At 53.2% G+C, this 16,961-nt stretch overlaps 1 protein-coding gene across 6 annotated transcripts in view; it reads right to left on the bottom strand.

Annotated features, from left to right (window-relative positions):
• The window catches only part of TBX5 (T-box transcription factor 5), a 66,232-nt gene that overhangs the window by 34,140 nt on the left and 15,131 nt on the right, over positions 1-16,961 (bottom strand). The window contains exons 1-4 of one of the 6 annotated variants that reach the window (XM_082773861.1): positions 5,485-5,616; positions 4,352-4,416; positions 1,671-1,846; positions 582-676 (exon numbers count right to left, since the gene is read on the bottom strand). In XM_082773861.1, the coding sequence (XP_082629987.1) occupies positions 582-676; positions 1,671-1,846; positions 4,352-4,416; positions 5,485-5,576 (428 nt within the window). In that variant the 5' untranslated portion in view covers positions 5,577-5,616. Of the gene's footprint in view, positions 1-581; positions 677-1,670; positions 1,847-1,963; positions 2,019-4,351; positions 4,608-5,484; positions 5,617-6,812; positions 6,928-9,207; positions 9,530-16,961 lie in introns of those variants that run through there. The other 5 variants (XM_082773863.1, XM_082773865.1, XM_082773862.1 and 2 more) reach the window with 5 other exon arrangements.

Genomic DNA, 16,961 nt, shown 5'->3' with positions numbered 1-16,961 from the left:
TTCTCCCCAATGAGCACACAATAAATAAGGAGCCTCGGGAAACAGCGGAAGGCATTACAAAATCGCAGAAGGACGGGGCTGCTCCTTTAATTAAAAATAATAATAACAATAATTAATAATAATAACGAAATCGCCCCGCGAGCTGCTCTAAACAAGGTTAGCTCTTGGCCAAGTGGTTGCAATTCGCGCTTGCCTGGAAAGCTTCCAAAGGCCTGAAATTGGGATTAACGATCCAACTGTTCTGGTTAAGAAAAGAGCCAGAAGAAACAATTTCTCCTCAATATATCCTCGCAGGGAGGGCCCGGCAGTGCCGGGGCAGAGCCGAGCAGCCCGGGCAATGCTGTGCGGGCTGTCCCGGAGCTGCGACACTCAGCCGTGGCCTCTCCCACAGGAGACACGAACATCCCCGGGGCTCGGGGAAGCAGCGGCTGGGCATCCACAGAACACGCGAACACGCGTGGGGAGGCCCGGAGGGGCAGCCCAGTGCAAAGCGATTCCCACAAACACGCGTGAACCAAGGAGGATCCGGCCCCACGGCCCCAAAAGCGGGGCGAGGGGCTTGCTGGATGCTCGTCGCTTACCTTCCAGCCTTTGTTATGATCATCTCCGTCCCCACTTCGTGAAATTTCAGCCACAGCTCCCGCTCGTGCAAAAACACTTTGATTCCTTCCATGCCCTGCAAGGAAGGGAAGCAGAGCCGGGTTACCCGCCCGGGGAGCCTCGGAGCCCCCAAACCCCGGGGAGAAGCCGGAGCTCGGTTTGCAGAGCCGGGAGGAGGTCGGTGGGGGGGGTCCCAGGCCGGACCCCGGTGGTGCTGAGCAAGGGGAGCCCTGGGTAGGATCCTCGGTGCGCCGCGAGCAATACCCGGCTGCTCTCCCCCCACCCTAAACCAAGCACATTTCCCCCCCCTAAATAAAAAGCGAGGCCGAAGGCCGAGCGGGCACCTAGAGTGAGGTCTCCCCGTGAGGATTTACCCACGAGGAACACGGGGGCGAGCTCGGTGGGGAAATCCTTCTCCCCCCCCCCCCCCGGTTCCCCAACCCCCTCCTTGGCAATGCGGAGAGCGGCGGCCGGTGTGCCCCCGGGGGAGCCCACGCGTGTCCCAGCACCACGCAGAGCCCCGGGGGGGCGAGAGCTTGTGGGGGGGTGCGAAGGGGACCGCCGGGGGTGCCTGGCCCCTGGTGGCTGAGGGGGTGCCCATGAGTGACCCCCCACTCGGGTGCGTGGGTGCGGGCAGAGCAGTGTAAGCGCATGCCCGGCCGTGGGGTGGGAGCTCGTCGGCGTGTAAATGTCACGCTGAGAGGCACGGGAGTCCGTGGGCACGTAGAAATCTGTGCACATGGCCTCAGGGGGCATTTGCACACCCAGGTGTGGACGCGTGGGACCGTGCGTGTCAGTGCAGGAGCCATGCATGTTTCGGGTGGGTTTTCCTCCCGTGTCCCCCCCCCCACGCACCCCACGGACACGTTCACCATTCACTCAGCGCCTGACCACGGCCCCGGATAATGGCAAAGCAGGGGAAAAAAAAATACATTTCTGACAACCAGGTGGGAATTTTCTCTTCCGTGGGGCCTAAAAGGACGCCTCGCTGCCCAGAGCTGGGGGGAAAAATGCGAAGAAAGGGGAAAAATAAAAAGCAAAGGGGAGGCCGGCTGAGGCCGGATCCTTACCTGCTGGGTGAAGGCTGCCTGGGGAGAGGTGGGGGGCTTGCTGGGGGCCCCCAGCTGCGTGTCCTGCTTGGCGTCAGCCTGCAGCTCCTTGGCCTCCGAGTCAGCCGGCGTGGTGGGGAGCCCAAAGCCTTCCTCGCTATCCGCCATGTTACGAGCTTCCTTCGCCGAATCCCCCACTGCAGGCACACATCGGGGAGAGAGCAGAGATAAGAGACGCAGAAGTCAAGGCTGACGTTTAATAAAATATATATATATATATATATATATATATATATATAAATAGAGAAAATCACATGCACGGAGCCCGGCGCTGGCGGGGCTGGTGGGCGAACCCGCAACTCACTTCCAGCCACCCGGGGAAGGGAACGAGGCCCTTTAACTTTGGGAGAGGGAGAAATAAAGACTTTTATTTATTATCGCAGCCCGCAAGGGATGATAGGATTTGGGGGGGGTGGGGGAGGGGGAGAGGGGAGGCGGTATTATTAAATGCATCTTTTGGAAAAAGGTAAACAGCCTCTCTCCCGCAGCCCGATGGCAGAGCGCACCGGGGGGCTGCGTGGGGGCACCTGGCCGGGGACCGAGGGACTCATGGCACTAGTGACAGAAGAAATGGGGTGTCCCCCTCTGGGGTGGGTGGCAGAGCCTCCCCCCGGCCCTGAGAGCCTCCCAGTCCCCGGGCCGAGGCCGGGCTCGCTGAGGCCGAGGAGGCTCCAAGCCTCCCCGGTCCTCCCAGGGAGGTGGGAGCCCGCACCGCTTGGTTGCCACCAGGCAAATGCCTCCGAAAAGTGATGCCGTTTGTGTAACCCCATTTTCTAAGAAAATCCAACTCTCTGCACCCCTGCGAAGCGCGACCTTTCTGCAAAAATAAAGGCGTTTATTCACCCCCCAAAACCCAACACCCCCGGCCCGAACGGTTGCAAGACAAGCAGCATCGGATGGACGAGACGACTGGAAAATAAAAGTGCAAGTAAATCCATCGGCCTAGATATAGTGCAAGGTAACCTGCGTACAGGCTTGGGGACGGGGTTACACTTGGGGCTGAAGCGAGCGAAGCCCTAACACGAGTAAAACTGTACCAGCAGAGAAAACCGAGCTTAAAAAATACGGCTTACATCCGATGCGAGTAACAACGGCGAGTTTTAAAGGCAGTATTTTGATGGAGCTTTAAGGGCTCCATCAGGAATGGTAAAAGTTTCAAAGCAGGAGGAAAAAAAAAAAAAAAAAAAAGATAAAAGCGATTGAATTATCTGTTAGTTTTTTGTTCTTAAAGGGTTTAGAGTTTTAGCAGCTTAAAAAAAATCTCTCGCATGTTTCAAAGAAGAGGATTCAATTTTGAAAGGCCAAGCATATGGAGACAATATTGTTTTTAAGTACATGAGAATGGTCTGAAATGAGTTCTCCTTCTCCATGAAACAATACGTAAAAGCCTTTAAAAGAAAAATAAATAAATAAAATAAAATAAAAAGGCAATTCTCCTTTAAATGTAGAGGAAAACTGGGGAGGGGGGGGAATGATCTTCCTTGCTAGTGGTGGGCAATTTATACATGCAGTATATATAATTTAAAAGGACAAAAAGCGAAGGGACTCCGGGTCCACACCTCTGGAGCTAAAGATCATTCCCAGGACCGGCCGTGCCCCCCTCCCTCCCTTCCCAACGCTCTTTTCCCACAACGCCCCAGGCAGGCGGGCTGCGCTCGGGGGCTGCGGGGCGAGGCAAAACCGCGCAAAGTGCGCGCAAAGTGCGCGGCCGGCAGCGGGAGCCGGGCCCGGGGCCGGGCAGATCCCACGGGTTCCGGGGCAGCCCCGAAGCTCCCGAGACAGAGACCATGTAAGGCTTTTCTCTTCCCCTCCTCCTCTTTTCCCGAGCTGTTTTTTTTTTTTTTTTTTTCCTTTTCTTTCCATTTTTCCCCTTTTTCTTTTCCCTTTTTATTTTTTTTTTTTTTCCCCCGCTGCAGCTTCGGAAATCCCAGCGACTCATTTTTAATCTATTTCCCTCCAGTTCCGATCCCTTATTGCCCCCCCACCCCGAGCCAGCAAAGTTCTGGGGAGGGCGATGGAAAAAAAGCATGTTTTATTAAAACAAAGAGGGACCCAGCTATGGGGAGCCCGGCTCCAGCGAGCCTCCGCAGAGCGCTCCGCATGCCGGTGGGTCCAGGCATAATTAAACACATTTTTTTAAAAAATAATAATAATTGAGGAGGGAGCGGGGGGGTCAAAGAAATAACCCACCAACTCGGAGCAATTGGCGAGCCGCAGCTTCTAATTTTTTCCCCTTTAAAGAGCTTCTGAGAAGAAATGGAGCTTGACAGAACCAGGCCGCGACGGCTGTATGAAAAATGCATCTCGCTTTGCTAAAGTAGCACCAAGTGGGTTTGCAATAAAGAAAAAAAAAAAAAAAAGGAAAAAAAAAAAAAAACACCCTAAGCCTTTTGTTCCAGCCTGTGCTCGCTTCGCCCCGCACGCAGCGGCCCCCCCAGGCCCCCCAGCCAGCCCCGGGAGCCCTGCAGAGAGCGGCCCCCCCTGCACCCCGCGGCTCCCGGGGCCTTGCAGGCTCGGCACAGACAATTTGTGTACAACAATGACCCCAGCCAGGCACTTTCGCTCTCTCCCGGTCACACACGCACGCACACACACATATTACAGACACCGACGGACATACATGGCAATGGAAGAGCTGTTACCTTGCTTGTTGAATTCCATGCAATCAATGCATCTCCATATATATATGTATGTGTATATTTTCCCCCTTGGCAATGGAAATTACAATGGGATCAGGCTTCTCGTGTGCATATTTCCTTTTATTTATTTATTTGCGGATCAGCATGTGAAAACCCAGCCTGGAAGAAAAAGATCTATCCAACGCAAGCTGCTTGCCTGCTTCTCTCTCTCTCTCTCTCTCTCTCTCTCTCCTGCTCTCTCCAAACACTTCCAGGTTGTCAGACGCACTAGAAAGGATCCTGAGACCAAGATAAAGCCCCCACCCCCACCCCTTCTCTCAGCCTGCTCTGGAAGACAGTTTTCCCCACCCCACTCTTTCTACTCCCCCTCCTCAAAATAGCAATAATAATGAAAAAAAATATACTAATAATTTAAGAAAAAAAAAAAAAAAAAAAAAAAGAAGAAGGAGGGGACGAAAGAGAGGAAAAAGAGCACCCTCCTTTAAAAATAAATAATTTTTAAAAAGCAAATTGCCGAAAGTTCCGGGCGGGCGGGCAGGGGCTGCGCGGAGCCGGGCGCGCTGGGCTGCGGGGCGCTGCGCGGAGCGCGGAGGTGCCGCGGGCTCGTCCAGCTCCGCTCGCCAAGTGCCGGGCCCCGCTGGCCAACCAGCTGGGAGCCTGCTCCGGAGAGACTCGCTCTTCCTCCCCCCCCCCCCACAAGCCCTCCCCTCCGCCCCCTCCCCCCCAAAGCTCCTTTTTTTTTTTCCAGCCTATTTTTCTGGCCGGCAAACAAGAACAAGGCACAAAGACAATCGCCAAACTCCCCAGCAGCCCTCCCCCTCTGCCTTACCTCCTCTCCCTCCCTCCCTCCTCCATCCATCTCTCCCAACCAAAGAGAAAATTCAGCGCCTGGGAATATTCCCCCTCTACTCCCCCCAACCATCCACCCCCCCTTCTCCTCCCTCACCCCTTTAAATAAATCGCTGGCTCCGCTAACCTCACACCACCCCCGGCCCCCCCTGCCCTCAAAGGCAGCCTGGAGGTGTGGATTTGCACCCATCTCCAGCTTTGCTCACAGAGGCCCTTTTTTTTTTTAAATTATTATACTTTTTTTATGTGTATGGGGGGGAGATCCCCTCTGAAAGGACTCTCCTAACCTGGCCAAAGGGATGAAACACAGAGAAGTGGGGCTAAAACACAGCCGAAGGGGGACCCATTGAGTTTTACACCCCCTCGAGCCCCTCTCCATCCTCTTCCTCGCCCCGTTGCCCGGCCGAGGGCCGCAGCCCCCGGAGCCTCCGCTGTGCTCAAATAATCAAGCCGTCAGCAAGGAGCGGGGATGTGGCTTTATCTGCATCTTCCTTCTCTCCCTCCTCGCTCTCTCTCTCTCTCTTTTTTTTTTTTTTTTTTTAATGTATTATTTTGAGGGTAAAGTTGAATAGGTCAGCGCAGGGTAAACAGCCTCCCTGTCGCATTCTGCAGCCTGAAGAGAACCAGATTGGCGAGTCGGATTTTTGATAAGACTTGGAATAAATGGCATGGTTTAGATCTGCTCTGCCCACCCTCCTCCTCCTTCCCCCACCCTTCTCCTTGCCCCCCCAACCCTCCCCCCCAAAAAAAACCTTCGCTCTTTTCTCCTTCTCGGACATTTCTCGTGCATTTCGCCGAAGTTTCAGCAAATCGAGCCTTGCTCTGAGCCCTCGCAGGGCGCGATAACGCCGCAGCCCCCCGAAAAGTTGGAGGTGAGCAAAAAAATAAAAATAAAAAAAGGCACCGGGCGAAAAGTCCGCGGGGGTGAGAGGCTCCGGGGGGAGGGGGGGCATGTGTGGGTGTAAATTTGGCATCTCCCAAACCCTTCCCGGGCGCACGCCAGTTCCACAGCGACTCGAGGAGATCCAGCACACGCTAAACGGTTGCAAATCAGAATAATAAAATAACTGCACTTGTAGCCGCAGAGAATTAGCCAACGAACGCTACTTAAACAAACAGAACAAAGCTAGTCCCATATTTCATTATTTTTAGAGGGAAACGAGCCGTGGAGCCCTTCCAAACACAAACAAACGAAGGAGCAAACCGGGCGGGTCTTCCCCCGCGGGTGCCGCAGCCCCAAGCCCCGGCCTGGGTGCTGGCATGGCGAATGCTGGAGGAGCCCTTCCATTCCCTGGCCGCCCTCGGAAAGGTGCAAATTGGGGGGGAAACAAGAAAAGCTGCAGCTCCCGTCCAGGTTGGGGGAAAGCCGGGCCGAGGGGAAAGCAACGGCTGCTAGGGGAAGGTTCCCCAAACAGCCAGCGAGCCCGAGATTTTTTTTTCTCCTTAAAAAATAAATCCGAGCAGCGAGGGAAAAAGGTTGCCCGCAGCTGGGAGCGAGAGAGATCACCACCTCCCCTCGCCAGAAAGAAAGGGAAAAGTGAAAATCTCGAAGTTTGCAGGAGCACGGCTGCTGCCCGCTGCCTGAAAGCACTGCTAGCGCAAAGCAAGCACTCACCTCTCCAATGCCACACTAGCTCTCAAACACCTTGAAGACAAGTTGAAAACGATGCAAATAAATCGAATTTATTTCCGTCTGCAGGTTGGGGGGGGTGAAGAAGGAGGAAAAAAAAAAAAAAAAAAAAAGCTGGGAAAAGGACCGCAAGTCCAGGCTCTCTAGGACTGTAATGTCAATGCGAAGGAGCCTTCCAGCTAGAAGCCGATTTGTGGTCTCAGACAAATTAAATATTACTGTTTATTACCAGCCATACTCCAATAAAATAAAGAGAGTTCAAGGCGATAGCTGCTATCTCACGAGCTTTGCTCCTATAGGACACGGAGACGTCACCAACCACGCAACTGGCCTATTCTGTCATGGTTGACTGCAGCAGTAATGGAAGGTTAATTTGTATTATTCTCCTCTTTTAAAGCCCTATCAGTGAGATTCCTGTTTTTTTTTTTTCTTTCTTTTTTTTTTTTTCTTTCTTTTTTTTTCTTCTTTTTTTTTCCAAAGAAACCGGCGCAACGCAAACTACGCCGAGGCTGGCCGTGCTCCTCCGCGTGTGCGCACCCTCCCATATAGATGCGAGTGCACGTATAGACATGAATATATAAGACACACAACGCACACACATGTATATATGTGGGTGTGACGGAGTGCATGTTATATATGTGTGTGTGTCACCCAAGCAGGCACGGAGTCGCTGGAAACTCCAGGAAAACCCACTCTTTCTTGGGGCGGAAAAAGGGGAAACCAGTAGCAAAGCTCCCGCTTCATCAGGAGCAGCCCGGTTAATCCAACCGTATTGGCATTGTTCAGCTTAATTTTTAATTAAAAAAAAAAAAAAAGACGCTATTAGAGTGAGCAGGAAACTTGTCAAATGAATGCTCAGGCACCTCTGGAAGCAAACACTCTGGGCTATATATAGTAAATGATAACCTGGTTATTTGCACAGATTCAAGCGTGCTTCGGGAACCAATTATTTGCTGTGATTAAAAAAAAAAAAAAAAAAAAAAAAAAAAAGTAGTAAATCGAGGCGATTATTTGCCAAATGAGATTGACAAGGAAAAAAAAAAAAAAAAAAAAAAGCCCCAAACCCCCAAATCCCTCCAGCGCAGCCAGTGGCTGCAGAGGAGCCGCGGCACTCCCTGCGTCCCAGCGCCTTTCCTATTAACCTGCGGGGATTTTTGCGATGCAGTCGCGGCAGCTTGCAGCAAACTTTTCACCAAAGATGCTTAAAACGTTCTTTCCTCCAACAGAAAAAAAAAAAAAAAGAGAGAGGAGGAGGAGGAAGAGGAGGAGGAGAAATAGGGAGAGAGAAAATAAAGAGCATCACCTAAGGAAGAGCGAGAAGTTGCTGCAGGATCTGGACACCGGGTAAGTGTTCCCAAAAAGGGTCCCCCCCCAGCCCTGCCGACACTCGGGACTCCTCGGGAAGCAGGCCCTGGCAAAAAGCAGCCGAGAGGATGGAAAAAAAAAAAAAAAAAAAGAGGGGTTCGGGGAGGAGAAGCCCCCCCACCCGGCCCCCATTTACCCTGCATGGCCTTCAGTTGGGAACACCCGTTCAAATGAGGGGTGGGGAGGGCGAACCCCCTCACCCCCCCCCCCCGGCAGCCTAGGGACGATCATGCCCTTTGCAATGCCTGCCCTGCTGCTTTGGAGCCGCCAAACGCGGCCCTATAACGGGCCAAACCCAAGCAGTCGGAGCAGAGCGGCAGCATATAGGAGCCTATATATATATAAATATATAAATATATAAATATATAAATATATAAATATATAAATATATAAATATATAAATATATAAATATACGTGACCCAGAGGTGTGCGCGCACGCCCGGGGGCGAACACACGCGCGGTTTGCCAAAAAAATAAACCACGCAGGCACGGGGCCGTGTCCTCGATAAAGAAATGATGCAAATTTTATACATGGAGGCTGCACGTGGGACGCACACGCGTGCAGAAAGACATCGGTGAGAGAGAATATAAGAGCTGTATGGATGCCCGGACACGCGCATCGCCAAGACACACGTGCAAATAACGAGGCCGCCGTGCACACGCACACAGCAGCATTTCCGCGTGTGCAAGCCACCCGTGCCCCCGCCGCTACCCACGCGGGGCTCTTTCCATTCCCAACTATATTTCCCGCACGCATTTTGGGTGAGCACAAGCAGAAATCCGCCTCCACCCTCTTGGATCCCGCTGCTCGCTCCCCAGAGTGCGTGCAAAGCCGTGCACACCCCAAAAAAAATAAAAAAAAAATAAAAATAAAAAAGCTGGGGAGCGGACAGATGTGCGCGCACCGCCTATACACCGATCTATAGGCGCTATAGGTTCCCGCACTCGCGGAAATCCCCAAGCATCCCTCAGCAGCCACGGGCCCAAGCATCCCCCCTCACCGTGGGCACTTACCTGTGTGGGCCGGGGGTGCGTGGCCGGGTGGGGGAGCCCTCTCAGCCCCCCCCGGCTCGCTCAGCTCCTCTCCACCAGCGCAGGATCAGGCCCCCTCAACCCGGGCCCGGCCTCCCCGCGCCCGGGGGTCGCAGACCACAGGGAGCCCCCGCTTTTGGGGGTGGCATGGCTGGAGCCCGGTGGATCCCCCCCCCGCCTCCTCGTCGCCTTCAGAGGGTGGCAGGGGGGCCCTCGAGGTTTCTCCTGGCGGGTTTCACCCTGGAGAGGAGGCGGCAGGGGGGCACGGCCGGGGTGCCGGTTTGCAGTGGGGTCGAGGTGTCAGCAGTAAGAAATAGTGCGGAGCGAGACCTCGCCCCCCAGCCCTACTCGCTGCCTTTAAAGCCGCTTTTTGGGGCCGCACCACAGCCCGGAGCCTTTCCGCTGCAGCTCCCCGGGAGCGCCCCTGCCCAGGGCCGGGGCAGTGCGCCGCTGACCGCCTCGGAGCTTATAAAACCTATATACTGCAGCATTTTTGGCTCTCTAACTCCATTTTTTTTCCAGCTCCCCCATAGCAAGAATATATTTTTTCCACTTTTAGGTAATTTACTTCTCTCCGACCAATTCTTCCCTCTTTTATTTCTAAATTTTTTTTTTTTTTTTTTTTGGCCGCATACCCGCTTTGGCGAAATACGCACCTGGGAGAAAACAAGTATTTAAAATAATCATCCTCTCTGGAAGTACTTTGGTCCATTCACTCTTCTTTTTATTCCTTTTTTTTTTTTTTTGGGGGGGGGGTGGGGGGCAGTGGCTCGCTGTATTGATTTGAGGGTTTGTCAGAAAGATGTTTGTCTCAAAGTAACACAAACACAGCTCTCGTCGTCTCAGCATTTCCACTTTCGGTGGTGGAGAATTTCTACGTTTATAAGAGCCTTTGGTGTAGATACCTGGGTCGAACTTTTTGTTTGATTTTTCGTTATTACAGGTGAACGGCATTTTTCTTCAAAAGTTTGTGGTTTCGGGTCTTTCTTCCCGCCCTTCTTAATACTTAAAAAAAAAAAAAAAAGTTTGCAATTAAAAAACACCCCCTCCTCCCAGCCCATTAATTTCCCAGGAAAAGTCCAGGCTTTAAAACACTGACGAAAATGAAAAATAACCAGCGGGGCAGAGGCAGGGCTGCAAAACGCGGCGCTGTGCAGGCACCAGCGCTGCCTCCCACGCGTGCCCGTGGGATGGAAATCCCTTTTTTTTCCCCTTTTTCCCCCCTGCAAGTCCCAGCTAGCAACCGGGGAGCGGGTGAAGGAGTCCCAAAATCAGGCTAGAAGCATCCCCGGAGCAAGAGAGACCCATTCTCCCAGCCCTCTCCGCCTCCAAAAAGGCATTTTAACTGCATCCCGAGGGGTGCCCGGGGCTCGGTCCCCTCCCCAGATTTTCCTACTCGCACAGTGCTGCCCAAGGAATGGGGACTGGGCTTTTTTCTCATTTCCCCCCTTTTCAGGGAGCCAGCTCGGAGGGTAACCTTTTGGCACGGGGTGCTCAGCATCCCCCTCCCCGCCCCAATCAATGCGTCCCGATGGAGCGAAGCGCATTATTGATGCTAGAATAGAAACGCTAATCTGCCATCGCCAAACAGGGTGTCAATCAGGGCTTTATCTCGGGCCGAAGGAGAAAATAAAAGAAGATAAGGCCTCACTCTCGCCCTGGGAAGAAAGCTGAAGGGGGCAAGAGGGGGAAAGTCTTCAGCGCCCCGTGCCTTTCGCTGAAAGTGATCTTGCACTGACCTTGGCGGGGGAGGCGGGGGCGGGATGGCCCGGGCTGGGCTGGGGAGAGGGGCCCGAGGCCACCCCAGGGCCACCTGCCAGCTTCATCCGTCCCCTCCTGTGCCGCAGCACGGCCCCGGCCCCAGGGGGGACAAGGGACGGGAGTGGGGACAGCACCCCGGGCACGGCGCAGCGCCGTCGCCCCGCCACGTGTTCTCTCTCCCTTACTTCCCAACACTTTTTTCTTTTTTTTCACTCTCCCCCTTTCTATTTCCTCTCGCCTTCTTTCTCCTTTTCCCCGTTTCCCCTCATTTTCCCCGTCCCCGTCCTATTTCTTTCCCCTGCCCTAAATAACGCAGAGCGAAAGCGTGGCCAAGCCTGGCTGAAGGCATCCTTGATAATAACGGGACCACCACGCGATTTGGGGTCCGGATCCCCTCCCCAACACCCAGAAAGGCGAATGCGGTCCCCAGCTCCACTCCCATCCCGGGGACAGCGGCTGGGAACTTCCAGGTCCCGGCTTCGGGCGGGTGGCAGGGGCATCCCCCAAATCCGCGTTGTCCTCGCGGTGAAAATACAGCTCCTATGTGTTACCCAAACGGCTCCTAAATGGGACGGTGTGGTGGTGCTCCCCAGCTAACGTTAGGCGCATAATAATAATAACAATAACAACAATAATAACGTGAAATATTCACAGAATGAAGAGACCAGGAAAAAACGAACCTTTCCTCCCCCATCCATAGCCTTGCCCCTTGTGCAAGTGTTGGATGAGGCCGCGATCTGTAAATCTCAGAGCCCTGCGCTGCAGCACCGAAATTGGTTCGGGGGCTGGGGGCTGCAGGTCGCTGTCCCCAAGGGTTTTTTTTCCCCACGGATATGAGGAATGGGGCTGAGAGTTTGGATGCAAAGGTCTGTTCGGGGTGACACTCGGCTGGGTGAAGACCATTTCATGCACACACATGCGCTCTCCCCTAAATATGTAATAAATATATATAATATACATCGCCATATATTTATACCTGTTTCTCCTATATTAAGCGTTCAAGCTAGGTACGTCCTTGTCTATTTTGGTCTAGATGTAGCGGTGGCTGTGCACACCCCCCCAAAAAAAAGGATGTTTTCCCGTATTTAAGACAATATCAACAGCTCTTTTCGTGCCCAGCAGCTGTTTTTTTGGAAGCAGCCTGGTGTCTTTGCTTTCTTGCCCGTGCATTTGCAGGCTGCCAGCGCAGCTCTGGAGAGCACTTTTTGGGTCCCATGCGCTTGGAAACCGTTCACTTCCAAAGAATAAATATTTTATGTTTTGGAATAATAATAATTAAAAAAAAATAAAGAAAAGAGCTCAAATCTCCGCGCAAAGCCCTCCCCCGGTGGAGCCGAGAACCCGGGCACTACCTGCGGCTCCGAGCCCGGTTCCCCCCTCGGCTGCCGGCCCCCGGAGGCCGGAGCAGCCGCCGTTCGAGACAATGCCTATTTTCTGTCATTAATAACTTGTTTCTTAAAAAAAAAAAAAAAAAAAAAATCTCGTTTGGATCCAAGATTGTTTTTTATGATTCAGTTGGACAAGACGGAACACATGTTAGTTTAAGCAGGTTCATGAAATAGCTGTAAATCAAATAAAGTTTACGAGTTTAGCAGGAAATACTGAATAGATGAAAAAAAAAAATCCGCCGAGGCAGAGAACAGCAGGCTAAAATAGTTGGTGGAGTTTGTCCTGCTCTGTGTTTCTCTCTGTTCTCTTGTGCATCTTGCCGATTAAAGGCCTCGAGACCCCGTGTTGGCGCCAAGTGGCATGTTATTAATCAGTTATCCGTAGGTTCAGTCCACATAAGAGAGAAATTTAATCACCAGAAACCAGACCCGACATAAAAGAGAAATCTAAAATCAATTCCCGCCCGCCTCTCCCCCCCCCGCCTGCGAAGCGATCAGAACGAGCAGAAGCAATCAAGATCTCGCTCCCTCTCCCTCTTAATTGCACCGGGCGAACAGCAAACTTCTTAGAGCTGTACCCCAAAGAGAGTTTAGAAAAAAAAAGGAAAAAAAAAAAAGGTGGAGGGGGAAACTAACGACTCGCCACCACAACGCAACAAGCTTATCCTTGATCTCACTATAAAAACGTGATGGGGGAGAAACAACCCAGGCGGAGCCTTTCATAATGGAAAAAAAATATATAAAAATATATATTACAACGAAACGCGCTGCTAAAATGATCTTTGAAGGCTCCCCGGGAGGGGTGCCCCCGCTCCAGGTGCTGGCAGGGGGTTCGGCTCCCCCGGCAGAGAAGTGCTGTCCCCTCCTTGTCCCCCACCACACAGGCATCAGTGGTCCAAAAATGGGAGAAATCCGGCAAAATCCCCCTCGAAGACAGGAATGGTGCTGGGGGGCTCTCTCCCCAAAATTCAGTCCTCCCCCCAAGCCCCGGAGCTGAGCGTTTCCTTTGGGCGTTCCCCCCACACCAGCACTGCGCCCTTTTTTCCTCCAAGGACTTTTGGGTGGGATTTCCCAGTTTTTGGTTAGGCCGCGTGGTTACGAGAGGAAATTCTTGGCCCTCCGCTGCGTGGGTATCACGGCAGGCGTGGAAGGTGCCCTGCTTCGGGAAGGAAGGGACAGGAGGTGACAGCAGTGCCCCCCCCCCACGCCCGGAGGACACGAAAATTCAAACATGGGGACCGCAACATCCCCTTCTCCCCCTCAAAATAAATAAATAAATAAATAAATAAATAAATAAAATAAAATAATCAATTTCCCAGGAAAAGTGAAGAGCAGCTGGGCTCGGCGGCTTTCCACGCGTGTTTTGCGTGGAAGGCTCGACCCCTGAGGCTACCCAGCTTTCCCCCCCTCGGCTACCGGGCACGGCCCGGGTGGGGGCTGCGCTGGTGAAGGGCACCGGGAGGAGGCGGGGGGACACGGGCGCTCCGGGGCTATATTTGGAAAAGAATTTCCAAGCCCTTCCAGCAAATCTGTGCGAAAGGTACGGGCCCGATGGGACAGGCTGCCCTGGGGGCTGCCCCTTCCCCTTGTCCCCCCCATTCCGTGTCCCCCCGCTGCCAGCCTCCGCGTCCCACCCGCGGCGGGGACGGCGTTTATTCCTCGAAAGGGGATAGGAAAAAAAATCCCGTGCAAAGTTTTGCCTGCCCAAATCCGAAGAGAAACGCTTCTCCCCGGTCTAACCATCCAGCCCCGAGGGCTAAAATTTACCTAACGGCCCCCCCGCGACGGTGGGGATATCCGTGGAGCGGCTTTGAGCTTGCCCGTGCCAGCTGGATTTGCTTGTTCTGCCTTAAAAAAAAAATAGCAAGGGGCTATTTTCGTTCCCCCCCGACCTCGAGGGGACAAGGGGTGAGGAAGACGCCCCACCTGGGCTGACCTGACTGGGGGATTTTAACCCAAAACCGAACTTTAGCCCGCCTTTTCCATCATCTTTTCCCTCCACCGACACTCTCCCCTAAAAAGCCTCGAAAGCAGTCATTTGGCTTTAGACGCCTGACCTTTTTTTCCCCCCTCCACGCTGTATCTGATCGTTTTCCTCCAGCCCAAATAGACTGGAAACCACAGAGAAAATAATCAAAGTGCAGCATGTTTTCCCACAGTAGGAATGCATGTTAGCACTCTCTCCACGTCTTGATCCTCTGTTTGCGTGTGGGTATTCCTGGGGAGATGCGTGCAGGGCGGATCTCGCCCAGATGCACGACGTCTTCTGTTTTTTTTTTTAACCCCCCCCCCCCGTGCCTCCAGCCACCCAGCGGCCGGACAGACGGCCGGCTGAGAGCCCCTTGGCCTCGGGGTGCCAGCTGCGGGGAGCTGAGAATTTGTATGGAAACACAGAAAAAAAGGGGGAAAAAAAAAATTGCGTGCACGGTTGGGCACCCAGCCAACAGCTACGCACCCGAAGTGGGGTTCTTGGTACGCACCCGCATTCGTGGGTGCCCCCCACCCAGTGGGCTCACGCCCACCCATGGGTGCCGCGGGATCCCCGGAGCCTTGCCCTAAGCACGCGTGGGCTCAGCCGGAGCGCAATGCTTGGGGGAAAATGGAAAAATAAAAGGGAAAAGGATGGGGGGTGCCCTCCGTGCTGCGACCCGAGCCCACTCGTGCCCTGGCACCACTACAAGGGGAGGAAGAGGAGGGGAAGAAGGCTCGCTGAGGAGCACAAAATGGTTTTGCACCCCCCCAAGCCCTTCCGTAACCCCTCCTCTCCCCCCCCTCCTGCAGCTGCGCAGCGTAGGTAGCTCCAGATAAGTGAAAGTGGTATTTTTATAGGCTGATAAAAGAAACTTATCTCGGCTTGCCCGAATCTGACAAAGATTCCCTAATTGGGCATTTGCCCACACCAGCTTCCCCAGCCCGGAGCTTGGCTATTTTCAGCCCTCCAGGGGGGTGTCAGGGCCCCAGCCCCCCCATTTCCAGCCCCAATCTTGGAATTTCCCAGCCCGACGACCCCCGCAGAAATCCCACCTCGGGGCTGCCCCAGCCCCCTGTGTCCTGGCAGAAGAAACCTCTAAACTGCCGACGGGGGCTCCCCATGACACCCGATTCATTTCATCAGCTGTAACACTAAGTAAATCAATTAAAAAATCACGAAGAAAGGAAATGAATGGACTAAAGCTCTCTTATGTATGGGCAACGGGTGGGGATGCGCTGTTTTGCACGACTCTGCCTCCTCCTGCCCACCGGGTGCAGAATTTAAATAGAAATTTAAATAAACACGAATGTAAATAGAAATATAAATGTAAATAGGAATTTAATCTCTGTTTGTATATCCCAGGGCACCCCCAGACCTGCCATAGGGCACAGCAGCCACTACCCATTCCTGAGAGGATCTGCCAGTCCCGGCTCCACTGCTCACATCAGCTCCACTTTTCTCCTCCTGTGCTTTTCAATCACCAGGCTACCACAAAACCCAAAGAGCACAGAAAACATCCTCAATCCTAAACAACCAGACCTTGGAGCCAGCTCACATCACAAGCCTCAAAATGAGCTGGGAAGTCGCCCGCTAAACTTATTTCTCATTTTCCTTCCCCCCCCCCCCCTTTTCTTTTTTTTTTTTTTTTTTTTTTTTCCTGGGGAAGGGGGAAGGGTTGGGGGATTAACGGCCCATCTGACCTACCAGTGGTGTACGCACATGAATCAAGCACAATCAAAGGGCCCAGTGTCAGCATTAGCTTGACCCCTACGACTGGCGCAGGACTCAGAGCGCAGCAAGGCCTGCTCTGCCTGCAGCACAAGGAACCTTCCCCGGGTTATTAATGCCTGCAGAGGGCTCTGCCTGGCAGGCTGGGTTGGGGTTACAGCCACATGGGGTGCAGGGAAGCACTGGGGACTGTCCCTGGATAGACCCACTCCAGCAGCACCGGCAGGGTGGCCCCACTCGGCAGAGCCCGAACACATCTCACCGCATCAAACTGTCCACTTGGAATCACAGAGAAGTGGAAATTGGGTGGGTTTGTGGGTTTCTTGGATTCTATTTTTTTCTTCACGAAGTACAGAGAACTGTATGCTCACACTTTTTGTCACTCCATTTGCCATGCGTGCTTTCCCTGCAGTGGATTGGAAGGAGATGATGCTCAGGTTCCCCTTGGCCACTCTGTGGCTGGGAGAAAGACAAACCCCATGAAAACAGGCAAAGAAAGACAAACCCCATGAAAACAGGTCCCCAGTGACTGGGGACCCACAACAAGCTTCAGATCCAGCCTTGAGGCTCAGCAGGTTCTGAACACGGAAGAACTGAACCCTTCCAAAGTCCAGACAGATACCTCAAAGCCAAGCCAGCTTTCACAGGTCTTCATTAAAAAGGGTGACACTCAAGCGCGTCCTTTAATACGTTTTTCTCACAGAGAGGAATGAAGAGTGCATCAGTTCCAAAATCAAGTCCCCAGTAGCAGAGCAGCTTGATACTGACGCAAGAATTTTGGAAAATAGCTCATGATCCCTCTTCTCACTGAATTTTCCCCGCACCCAAGAGGAGCACTCAAATTAACAAGAGATCACCAGCAGGGAAAGCCGTGTGGCTGCTGCTCT

The sequence above is a fragment of the Aythya marila genome, assembly GCF_965140915.1.
Source record: "Aythya marila genome assembly, chromosome: 17".
In the NCBI taxonomy this organism is placed as follows: domain Eukaryota; kingdom Metazoa; phylum Chordata; class Aves; order Anseriformes; family Anatidae; genus Aythya; species Aythya marila.
This window is presented reverse-complemented; position numbering and strand designations above follow the sequence as displayed.